At 47.2% G+C, this 11,930-nt stretch overlaps 2 protein-coding genes across 3 annotated transcripts in view; one reads left to right on the top strand and one right to left on the bottom strand.

Annotated features, from left to right (window-relative positions):
* Window positions 1-769: 769 nt before the first annotated feature.
* Window positions 770-7,891, top strand: kbtbd2 (kelch repeat and BTB (POZ) domain containing 2). The gene is made up of 3 exons (XM_080855707.1): window positions 770-1,070; window positions 4,324-4,489; window positions 6,034-7,891. The coding sequence occupies exons 1-3, from the start codon at window positions 898-900 to the stop codon at window positions 7,603-7,605; spliced, it is 1,911 nt and encodes a 636-aa protein (XP_080711833.1). The 5' UTR covers window positions 770-897; the 3' UTR covers window positions 7,606-7,891.
* A 1,912-nt stretch (window positions 7,892-9,803) lies between these two features.
* Window positions 9,804-11,930, bottom strand: part of avl9 (AVL9 homolog (S. cerevisiase)) — a 32,285-nt gene continuing 30,158 nt past the window's right edge. For both annotated transcript variants that reach the window (XM_080855653.1, XM_080855654.1), the window contains exon 16: window positions 9,804-11,798. In XM_080855653.1, coding sequence (XP_080711779.1) covers window positions 11,674-11,798 — 125 coding nt within the window. In that variant the 3' untranslated portion in view covers window positions 9,804-11,673. The remainder of the gene's footprint in view (window positions 11,799-11,930) is intronic.

Below are 11,930 nucleotides of genomic sequence, written 5' to 3'. Positions count from 1 at the left end.
CAAGGCTGGAGAAAGGAGGGTTGAAGTGGTCCAAACCCAAAGATCTATTCAGAGTTTTATGAAGTGCATTGCCATGTGTTAGAAAATCAATGGTTTGAGGGGTTTTATTCTCTGTGATATTAAATGTGACTAGCAGAATTGAAATGATTCAAACATGTCACTTTTCAGACATCCTCCATATATTGCTCTGATCTATTAACAAAGAAGCAGAACATTTGATATGTTACTCGAGACCGTGTTGCTAAACTGGTTTTCTGATTGTCCTCTTTGCATGTCCTTTTTCTCCCAGGATCCTGAACGTGTAGACGCACTGATGTAGCAGCATCCCTTCTCCTACTCTCTACCTCCATCTCCTCTGCCCTCTCACCTTCAAGGAAGACAACAGGCCAGATAGCAAGCCGGTCCAGACGGTTTGTTCTGAGCGTGGGAATTATTGCATCGATTAGCACTGCCCTGACTGCTCGCTTTCACTCTGCTCTCTGGCCAAACTGCATCATAGCTGACACGGCAACTGAGGAGGACTGGCACTCCTTCTATTTTTCAATTATTATTATTCCTGTTTTTTGGGCGGGGGAGCAGAACTCTATGCACCTGATGAAGATGTTGACTGAAACTAAACTGGGGGATTAAGTACAGTCCACTGAATGTCTTCACCTTCCTGTCTTTCTGTAGAATTTCCAGCGGACACTTGAAATCCTGCATCATTTTTCACCTTCTTGACCAACTGTGTCAGTGCTGGGGCTTGTCAGATTTGCAGTGTTTGCCCCCCCCCCCCCCCCCCCCCCCAATCAGATCCCCCATTTTTTTGAATCTTTTTTTCCTGTGGGGCTTGGGGTCCGGTTAGGTCCGGCACGCGCTAGACACCTGAAGCTGGGGCGCGGCTCATGGGACACGAGCATGTCGGATCTGGGAGAGCGCCGGCCAGTAAACACAGACTACGCTGTCTCCGTGCTGGAGCAGCTCAAGTTCTTCTACGAACACAAGCTCCTCACTGACATCACACTGCTGGTGGAGGACAATGAGTTCCCCTGCCACAAAATGGTGCTGGCCACCTGTAGTTCCTACTTCAGGTGAGACTGCTGTGGAACTGGAGCTGTGTGAGGGTGTGTGAGACTGCTGTGGAACTGAGTGAGTGTGTGGGAGACTGCTGTGGAACTAAGTGAGTGTGTTTGTGTGCTGGCCACCTGTAGTTCCTACTTCAGGTGAGACTGCTGTGGAACTGGAACTGTGTGAGTGTGCTTGTGTGTTTGCATGCCACCTTTAGTTCCTACTTCAGGTGAGACTGCTGTGGAACTGTGTGAGTTTGTTTGTTTGCATGTAAGGCAGTGAATGAAATACTCCTTGTCTGTGTGCCTGATGAGTCATTCAAAATAATCTCAGATCAAACATCTTGTGTTCATCCTCCTGGATTGGGGCTTTGCCTTTTTAGGCCATAGTGCCATTCACCTTACTTTTGACTTACCATGATCCACTTTGAGCTTTGCCAATATTGTCCATTTGCAATGGTTCTCAAACTGATGGGCTAACATTTTGCCTATGAATGATCCAACAAGGTTTGGCATTCCTCCAAGGAACTTCTTTCCTTCCATCTGCATTACAGTCTAACCACGCAAACTTTCTCAGCTCACACACACACACACACACACACACACACACACAAAGCATTTTGAAATTGCTCCTCACATTCTGATTTAGAAGAAAACTCACAAAATATAATGGGTTTGGGACTCCTACTTTTTTGGCAAAGAGTAATTCATAAAGTCCCTTAGTGCTAAAAAAGTAGCACCTCAGTCTGAGAGAGCTGAAAATTGGCCAGAGGACTCCTAACTCACTAAGACCAACTCCCAAACAAACAGAACACGTCAGTTTCTATCCTTCCACGTTGCAATGTTTTGGAATGCAGATGCACAATTGATCTCTCAATTGCAAGGGAATAATTATAGAGCTTTTTCGTGATGCAATAGGCCTACGTCACCACCCAACCGAAACAACCCACTCAATTCTGAATTGAACGTTTTATTGAACAAATAAACTAGCTCCTGTCTACGCACAGGTGTCATCATATTTTGAAAACTTTGCCTTCGGTCTGTCTGCGATGTTTTTCATAATTATTTAATTTGCAGCTTGTCAATTATTTATGGTTCTTTGCGGTAGGCTATGCAGCGACCTCCTTCTTACCGGCACAGAACTGTCACTCATCAAGCTAGGTCATTGCAAGCAAGCTCGTGCATGAGACTTTACATCAGCCATAGCAACAGAGTCTTTCTCTTAGCTCAGCAGTTTCCACAGAGTCTTTCTCTTATTTAGGAGTTCAAGCTTCTCCTTGGTGAAATTTGGCCTCAGAAGCTTTGTGAAATAGAATTTACAAGAAAACTTTTAATCAAAAGCTTTAGTAGGGCACGATGAAGATTTTTTCCTGAGCCCATTGCTCCTGTCCTCTTGTCACTCTTAGTTCATCCCCTCAGTTTCCTCTCCTCTCCTCCATTTGTCATCTTATTGCGTTCCCTTTTCAATGCATTGGTTCTTCCTTTTTCCATTCTCAAATGAACACATCTCACTATATGTGCTTAAAAGATGAGCAGGAGGGGTCTGGGAGTGGGGATGTCTGACAAATATGCGTGTGTACTGCCCATGGACGTCAGGGATGCGTGGGCATTTGCAAACTTCAGCAGGGCTCTCTGCTGTCTGGTTAGAGTGCGTGTGCGTGTGTGTGTGCGCATTTCAACTGCAGACTATTTATAAAAACATGTAGCCTGGATACCAGCCTGAACTCCGCCCACAAAATGTTTGGTCTGGGAGATTCAGTCTGGACTTGAGCTAGTTGGGAGAGATTCAAGGCGTCGGAAAAGTAATCTGACCAATCAAATTGTAAGGGCGGGCTTTATACGTTGATGGACAGATGACCAACCAACGCTTGAGTTGATTAGATAGATAGATTATACATCGAACAAAGATGGCGCCTCTCGGGAGCTTAGTGGGACATATTTTATATGATTTAAGCTATCTACACGACTTTTTTTTTGTCTACATTGACTCGGTTAGTTGTGTATGTGCAACACGAATGTTGCCGAGGATTGTAGGTCTTAACTGATGCGCTCTAGACCATTATTGATAGCTTATTGCTAATGTTTAGACAAAAAAAACATTGAAACAAATAGTAGCTAGCTATAGCCTTGCTGCTAATATGTACGTGAGCAGGCATATCTCACAGATATTGACAGCGCATTCATTTTGAAAGAGGAACAGAGAAACGCGATCAAGGCATTTGTCGATCGAAAATATGTTTTTGCCGTCCTTCTTACGGGATCCGGTAAAAGTTTTAATGTATCAGATGGTCATACTATGTTGCTCTGATTAGTTGTAAGTATCCAATTGAGTGAAGAGGCATTTTTTTTCCTGGTTCGTTGAAATACGCCCCATAATCACAGCCCAATGGCTCAGCATCAGACTCATATTCTGACTAGAATTATGAGTATGACATCGTCAGGCTAAAAAACACGTCCACCTCCGTTAAATCTCCTGTTGAATGTGAAACCAACGCATGAGCTAGAGGTGTGAATCTTCAATGACCTAAGGGGGAATGGTTCGATTATAAAGCGATTTCTCATCCGTGTGTTTTCAAGATTTGAACAATGTTTTCCCTTTAAACCCTTTAGTTAACGGCTGCTATAAATTAGCAGAAATATAACTTGTTGAAAGATTACCCAGCAGTAATGTCTAAACACTATAGATTTTGAACTGCATTGTGATTACAAATTCCATAAAAATTAAATAGTTTGCACATTGCACAAATTCTGTACTTATAATCGGCCTACAGGATAAATGGTTACTATCCTATGTATCAAAAAATATACAAAAATATATATAACAGCTGTTGCTCATAAGATCGGATATGGTTATCCATATCACACGGTCGTATAAACACAAAATTCTGTATACATTCTTCATTCATTATTACAACTAAACACCACAGTGAAAATAGTTCTTTAAATTCTTTATACTGGCATGCATATTCCTTAACTCATTTTAATTTATTTATTTCAATTATTTTACGTTATTTTAAAAGATGAAACGAGTTCCCCAACCATAATGAGAGCCCACTGATTTGCAGTTTGGGTGATTTGGGAGACATATATATTTTGTTTTTGGTGGGAAATATTTAAGCGCCACCGTGTTATGTGTCCAGGAGACCTGATGTAGGCAAGTGGTGCTGATCAGAGAAATGTTTGCGAAATCCTCATGTCTGTCCTGCAGTGTGTACAGTCCAATTCTGCGAGCAAACAGTGTTTTATTTTAATTTGGTTTTGATTTTCACGTTTCCAGAGCCATGTTCATGAGTGGCCTGAGCGAGAGCAAGCAGACTCACGTCCACCTGCGCAACGTGGACCCCGGCACCCTGCAGACCATCATCACCTACGCTTACACGGGCAACCTGGTCATCAACGACAGCACGGTGGAGCCCCTCTACGAGACTGCATGTTTCCTCCAGGTTAGTGAGCACCTCCCCTGGAACACTCCCCTGCTATGAGAGTCTGTTTCCTCCAGGTTAGTGAGCACCTCCCCTGGAACACTCCCCCTCTATGAGAGTCTGTTTCCTCCAGGTTAGTGAGCACCTCCCCTGGAACACTCCCCTGCTATGAGAGTCTGTTTCCTCCAGGTTAGTGAGCACCTCCCCTGGAACACTCCCCTGCTATGAGAGTCTGTTTCCTCCAGGTTAGTGAGCACCTCCCCTGGAACACTCCCCCTCTATGAGAGTCTGTTTCCTCCAGGTTAGTCAGTACCTCCCCTGGAACACTCCCCCTCTATGAGAGTCTGTTTCCTCCAGGTTAGTGAGCACCTCCCCTGGAACACTCCCCCTCTATGAGAGTCTGTTTCCTCCAGGTTAGTCAGTACCTCCCCTGGAACACTCCCCTGCTATGAGAGTCTGTTTCCTCCAGGTTAGTGAGCACCTCCCCTGGAACACTCCCCCTCTATGAGAGTCTGTTTCCTCCAGGTTAGTGAGCAGCTCCCCTGGAACACTCCCCCTCTAAGAGAGTCTGTTTCCTCCAGGTTAGTCAGCACCTCCCCTGGAACACTCCCCCTCTATGAGAGTCTGTTTCCTCCAGGTTAGTCAGCACCTCCCCTGGAACACTCCCCCTCTATGAGAGTCTGTTTCTTCCAGGTTAGTCAGCACCTCCCCTGGTACACTCCCCCACCCATCTCCAACAAGTGCCCCTCTGGAGTATTATTCCCCCCCCCCAGATCAGCACAGGCCGAACCCGGGCATGTCAAAGCTTCTGGGATGAAAGAGTGAGTTCTACTGAATCTAAACCCCCTAGGAGATGGGGAAGCTCTGCTTCAGACCCTGGTTTGGTCCTAGTTTTTAAATGAGAATATTAATTGTTAGTATATGACCTTTTAACAGTACAATTGTTTACTGATTTTGTCTGTAGTCAAATCCAAATAGTTATTGTGTGGGGGTGTCTGAAGTGCCAGTTTTTACCCAGGAAAGCATAGCTGGAGATTTTCCCCAAAGCGAAGCTGTAGCCACTCACACTCAGCAGTCTGTAACTCCCCATGGTGTTCAGCTGAGCTTGACGGCCTGACACATTTAAAGTGAAAGTGAAAGGGAAAGTCCTCTCTGGCAGAGGTGGTGTAGACACACACACTCTGAAATTAATCTCTGCATTTAACCCATCCAGGGAAGTGACACACACACACACAGTGAAGTGAAGTAACACTAACCCGGAGCAGTGGGCTGCCATTGGCGGCGCCCGGGGAGCAGTGATCGGGGTTAGGTACCTTGCTCAAGGGCACTTCAGCCGTGGATGTGGGCATGGAAGAGCAGTGGTCTACCACTTCCCCCGCCCACATTTTTCCTACTGGTCGGGGATCGAACCGGCCGGCCTGAAACCCTAACCAGTAGGCCACGGCTGCCAATGCCAATGCCAGGGGCTCCCGGGTGAATCGGTGGGTGGGATGCATCCATCTTTCTACCAGTGCTCAGCAAACCTGATGTTTTTTCCTTTCCCCTCTCTGCGGTCTCTCTCTCAGGTGGAGGACGTTCTGCTGCAGTGCCGAGACTACCTGGTGAAGAAGATCAATGCTGATAACTGTGTGCGCATGCTGAGCATCGGCGACATGTTCAGCTGCAGCGAACTCAAGCAGAGCGCCAAGCGCATGGTGGAACACAAGTTCCCGGTGGTCTACCGGCAGGACGCCTTCCTGCAGCTGTCGCACGAGCTGCTGCTGGACGTGCTGAGCAGCGACAACCTCAACGTGGAGAAGGAGGAGACCGTGCGGGAGGCGGCCATGCTGTGGCTGGAATACAACATGGAGGCACGCTCACAGCACCTGTCGTCAGTGCTCAGCCAGATCCGCATCGACGCGCTCTCCGAGGTGACCCAGCGCGCCTGGTTCCAGGGCCTGCCGCCCAACGACAAATCTGTGGTGGTCCAGGGACTCTACAAGTCCATGCCCAAGTTCTTCAAGCCGCGCCTGGGCATGACCAAGGAGGAGATGCTGATCTTCATGGAGGCGGAGCAGCCCAGCAGCAGCGAGGTGATGGTGGGGTCCCAGTATGCTGTGGTGTGCTACAGCTCACAGGCTGAGAAGGTGTACAAGCTGCGCAGTCCACCGGGAGACCTGCAGAAGGTTGGCACGCTGGTCACCTCGGACAACGACGTGTACATCGCCGGGGGTCAGGTGCCCCTGAAGAGCCCGCTGGCGGCGGCGGGCAGCAGCCACAGCCACCATGGCAAGGCGGGCAAACTGCAGGCAGCCTACCGTGCCACCGACAGCTTCTTCTGGTTCGACGCTCAGCAGAATGCCTGGGTGGTGAAAACGCCCATGCTGTGTGCCCGGACCAGACCCGCCCTGGTCTACTGCGAGGGCCACATCTACGCCATCGGCGGGGACAGCGTGGGCGGCGAGCTGAACCGGCGCACGGTGGAGCGCTACGACCGCGAGCGAGACGAGTGGACCATGGTGAGTCCTCTGCCCTGTGCCTGGAGCTGGAGCGCAGCGGTGGCGGCCCGCGAGCGGATTTACGTCATGAGCCACGACCTCACCTACTGTTACTTCCCCCGCGCCGACGCCTGGGCTGAGATGGCCTCTCGCCGCACCAGCCGCTGCTTCGCCTCCGCCGCCGCCCTGGGCGACCAGATCTTCTACGTGGGCGGCCTGCACGTGGTGAGCAACTCGGGCACACGGCCGCAGGCCAGCACGCTGGACGGCTCCGCCGTGACCGTGGAGGTGTACGACGTCGGCAAGAACGAGTGGCGGGCTGCGGCTAGCATCCCGGCACGGCGCTACTCAGATCCGTGCGTGCGGGCCGTGGTACTCTTCAACCAGCTGTGCATCTTCATGCGGGAGACGCATCTCAACGACCGCGCCAAGTACGCGCTCTACCAGTACGATAGCGAGCGAGACTGCTGGTGTCTGCGGCAGCCTGTGTCTGAGCGCGTGCTCTGGGACCTGGGCAAGGACTTCCGCTGCGCCGTGGGCAAGCTCTACCCGTCCTGTCTGGAGGAGTCGCCATGGAAACCCCCTACGTACCTGTTCTCGCCCGACGGCGCAGAAGAGATAGAGATCGATGGGGAGATCGTCTCGCTACCACACGTATAGCTCCAGCGCACACCTCCCCTGATGAACGTGCTTCCCAACAGACACCAAACCCAACCTCTCCTCCACCCTGATAAATGAGTTGGACTGTGCCTCAGGTTGAGGAGGGAGTAGGTACATGGACAGGCCAATACATACATGAATCTTTGGGGGAGCACTTTGGAACAAAAAGAGTGCAAAGGGGAGGCTCTGTTTCATCCGATAACCAGGGTGTATTTTCCGTTTTAGCCAAGCTCTAAAAGGAAACTTTTCTTTGGTGACACGCATACCAAAATGGGACTCCCCTGCCCCCTGATCAGCCCCAAGTATGCAGACCCCCCCCCCCCCCCCCCCCCCCACCCCTCGAGCCACCAGCTCGACCCAGCCCAACTGACCTCCTCCAAGCTCTGGTAATGCTTCTCATGTATCACACCACTTTAACCTGTTTCATCAAAACTCTGCCTTGAGTCAACGAAAAGAAAAACAAAACAACTTGTAATCTCTTAAAGTACTAGTCGTCTCAAAGATAGAAAATGAAACATTTGTTTTTTCTTTGTCAAGTATTATTCCATGTCTGATACTCTCTCTCTTCATGATGTGATAATCTAAAGATAACGATGACTATTATGATAATGACAATGATGCACTTAGTGGCAAACCTCCTCTGAATGACTCTCCTCTCCTTATGGCAACTGTACCAAAACCTCTCCTCCTTCTCTTCTCGCCCTCCTGTTCCACTGAGCTGCAGATGAATCTCTCCTATGCTAACCATGTGTAAGAACAGGGGGTGTGTGTGTCTGTGTGTCTGTGTGTGTGTTAGGAGATGTAGTCTGTCTGGGGTGTTTAAAGGTGGCTGCTGGTCCAGTCCCCCTACTGTCGTTCCCACTCCGGGCCCATCCTCTTCACACCTAGCTGTCCCACCGTAGTCTCTGCCCTCTGCTTTGTCACTGTCTTCTCTCCAAATTGGTCCCCCATCACACATTTGCTGGAGTTCTATCGCTTTTTTTTTTTCTCCACCTTGTTCCTCTTGGGGAGAGTGTGGGTCTCTTCCACACAAGTATGCACCTCCCTGCTCTTCTCTGTTTGACAGCCAAAAAATACACTTGGGCTCATGCATTTTCATTTCAAAGCTGCTGAAATATTATATATATATATTATATATATATATAATTTTTCCATATTTTACAATGAAGAAAAACTGTTAGTGTTGGGAAAATAACCAGGTCTATTTTGTATTAGTCTTTTTTTATTATAAAAAAGTAGTGTGATTTGTGTTTAGACATCCATTTCCCTTTTTTTTTTGGAGTGAAAATATTGAGGAATCTTGCTGCTGATTGGGTCATGAAGAGGCAATGCCCAAAAGCTGTTGCTACGGCGATCGTCCCAGCAACCACTAGCAGTAGCGGGAGAGGTCAGGGAGGAGAGGAGCTTCCTCTTACCTTTATAAAACAGGAGCACGGGTGCTTCATGTCAAACCTTACTAGCATGTTAAGCTGCATCATGTTCCTTTGGCACTGTATTTTGAATGAACATTAATTTATTAAAAAAACATTCATAAATGTGGTCCAGCCTAGTGTCTTTTTTTTTTCGTTAGAATGGTCTGATAATTTGACATTTAAAGTGATAAATACATTCTAATCCTCATCACCGTCAGTCAGCCATGCTGATTATCTGCACTGAAGCATGGGTAATGAATAGTACACAAAGAAGGCAAAGGTATGTCCCTGGCCGACAGGCAGTGTTTTTGCTATTCAGTGGTGGCAGCAAAACAAGCAGCCGCTCACAAAAGCCAGCTAGCAATTCCCCTCCGGCTAATTCATCTCAGTCATGGGAACGGCCACTCGGTTCATCTGGTCAGACTATAGCGCGGCATTGTTGTTGACTGGCACGTGGGCGAGATGTTTTTGTCTGGTCATGTCTGCTCAGTGTCCCACCACCCCCTCTATGCCGGCCTCCGGTTGGGATGACCTACATTTTAACGGAGAGAAGCCAGCCTAGCACTCGTCTGGAATCAAAGAGGAGCGATGACAAACAAAACCAACCCTCTGCAGAACATCTTTTATTTTCATCTTCAATATGAAGATCTATTTTTAAATGTCAGTTTCTCCCCCTATAATTTAGAAATGAAGATGCATCACAAGATTAATAGTTCTTGTTTAATACAGCAGTATAATTACCGTAATTATTTTTTCATCTCTGACTTCAAAAGCATTTTTCAGGAAAATAGGTTGAGAATTATACAACTCTTGCTGGAATAGGAATACATTCATATTTATATACACATGTACATATTTCTATGAGATAAAACAACTAATGCAGATAAGATATCAATATCAATACTGATATTGTCACTAGTCCAGGGAGAACACGATAAAAAGTAAGGAGAGCACTGGGTGTCATCAATTAAATTAAAAGAAAAAACATAACCCTAAGACATCCTCCCAATATGTCAATCTAGGTCTATTCAGCATTCTCACCAAAACAGTTTAGTGCTCCAGCTTCAGTGGGTGTGTTGCAAACCCCTGCAATTCAAAAATGCAAATATAAGAGGTCAATGCATGACATGTCTGAACACTTAGTCTAAGAGGTTCACTGTTTTACACTTTATCCTTCATTAAAGCACAATATTCTGTACAGTAGGCAGAAGATGGGGGAAACATATAAGGGTTAACCCTCTCAGGCACGTGCTAATGCATACACTTGAATGAAAACCAATCTACGGCAGACACCAAAGGTCAAAACTCAACAGCATCAAACAAACCAAAATTTGTTTTCCAAGCTTCCAAAAGGACAATCTATTAGGACAGACTGACTGCAGTGAACACTCAGAACAGACTGAGATCACATCAAGTTGAAGAGACAGCTATTTCAAAGATTGGCATTTTCATGAAAGATGGTTAGATAAATAACTAATTATAACCTAGGATTGAGATCTTATTACTGGGTGAGATCAAGGTTCAACACGACTGAGGATCCATAAACACTGACAATGAGGTGTCTTGAGAACATCCTCTTTTTTCAACAGGTAATACCTGGAGGGAGGGAGCTCCATGAAGCCCCATGCCATCCTTGATTGTGCAATGCTGTCTTAAACTAAGAATGACATCTCTTCCAATGGCCACACTGGAAAGGCCATCCTTGGAGAAGCTACTACGTGCTAGTACTGACCAAAGCCTCAAGGGCCTCAACTGTAGTGAGATGAGACTTCAGTCAACATGCTAGTGCTGTCCAAAGCCCCAAGAGCCTCAACTGTAGTGAGATGAGACCTAAGTCAGCCTCTGTAGCAGGATCTACAAAAGGGCAAGGGAATGTCTCTTAAAACTGAACAGAATTTTCAGCAGCAGAAAATACCCCATTCAATTCAAAAGATGGAAAAACAAAGACAGCTGGTTTCAGACCTACAGCAGTGTTCACTCCCTGCCTCAACAGCCTTGACAACCGCGCGCTCTCACACACACTCATGCGCGCGCTCACACACACACACACACACACACACACACACACACACACACACACACACACACACACAAACACAACATACTTCCAGAACACTTAGACTTTGATCGTTCATGATCCATTGAGGTGGGAAAATAACAGAAATCTCAGGGAGGAAGTCATCAGGAAGATAGCCATTGGTGTACAATGCTTCAACAGTTCTGGTTAGTGGTAAAGAATGGAGAGATACAGATTGGAGATAAAAAAGGACTTAAGTGTGGAGATAGTATTTTTTTCTTGTCTTGATGGTGAGGTCCAGGGCTAACAGTACCTGATATCAAGTTCATCCTAAAGCCCAAGTTCAAGTGAGCAATGGATAGCATGCCAATGCAGCCAATGGCTGGAATACCAATAATCTGTGGTTGGACATCAGTGTTTCTTGACCCATGAATCTGTGGTTGGACATCAGTGCTTCCTGACCCATGAATCTGTGGTTGGACATCAGTGCTTCCTGACCCATGAATCTGTGGTAGTACATCAGTGCTTCCTGACCCATGAGTCAACCAAGGACGTGTGTCAGGAAAGGTGACTAGTGCCCCTGGATTGTCTCTGGGTCTGGGTCTGGGTCTGGTTACAGTTCATGAAGAGGTGTGGGTGTCACTCATTGGTAGCTGGAGTCTCGGGACAGGCTGGGGAAGCCTCAGCAGCAGGCTGGGCCAGGGTGGAGAACCACGATGACATGGCTGACTTGGCACTGGTCAGGGCGTCCCCCACAGACTGACCTGAGGGCAAGGACAAAACCATTAGATGAATCCTGAGAGAAGGATTTTTAAAAATAGAACAGAACAATGTTTAAGAATTTAAGTATCAATAAAATACATTCACATAAAAGTACACAATTTGTAGTACCATAC

The sequence above is a fragment of the Sprattus sprattus genome, assembly GCF_963457725.1.
Source record: "Sprattus sprattus genome assembly, chromosome: 17".
NCBI lineage: Eukaryota > Metazoa > Chordata > Actinopteri > Clupeiformes > Clupeidae > Sprattus > Sprattus sprattus.
Note: the sequence above shows the minus strand (reverse complement) of the source record. Positions and strands in the feature narration are given on the sequence as shown.

What these genes read in the sequence shown, in the direction of transcription:
- kbtbd2 (XM_080855707.1), top strand. Translation starts at nt 898, where the DNA reads ATGTCGGATCTGGGAGAGCGCCGGCCAGTAAACACAGACTACGCTGTC. An exon ending in ACCTGTAGTTCCTACTTCAG is followed by an intron (nt 1,071 to 4,323) that starts GTGAGACTGCTG and finishes TCACGTTTCCAG; the next exon opens with AGCCATGTTCATGAGTGGCC. An exon ending in AGACTGCATGTTTCCTCCAG is followed by an intron (nt 4,490 to 6,033) that starts GTTAGTGAGCAC and finishes TCTCTCTCTCAG; the next exon opens with GTGGAGGACGTTCTGCTGCA.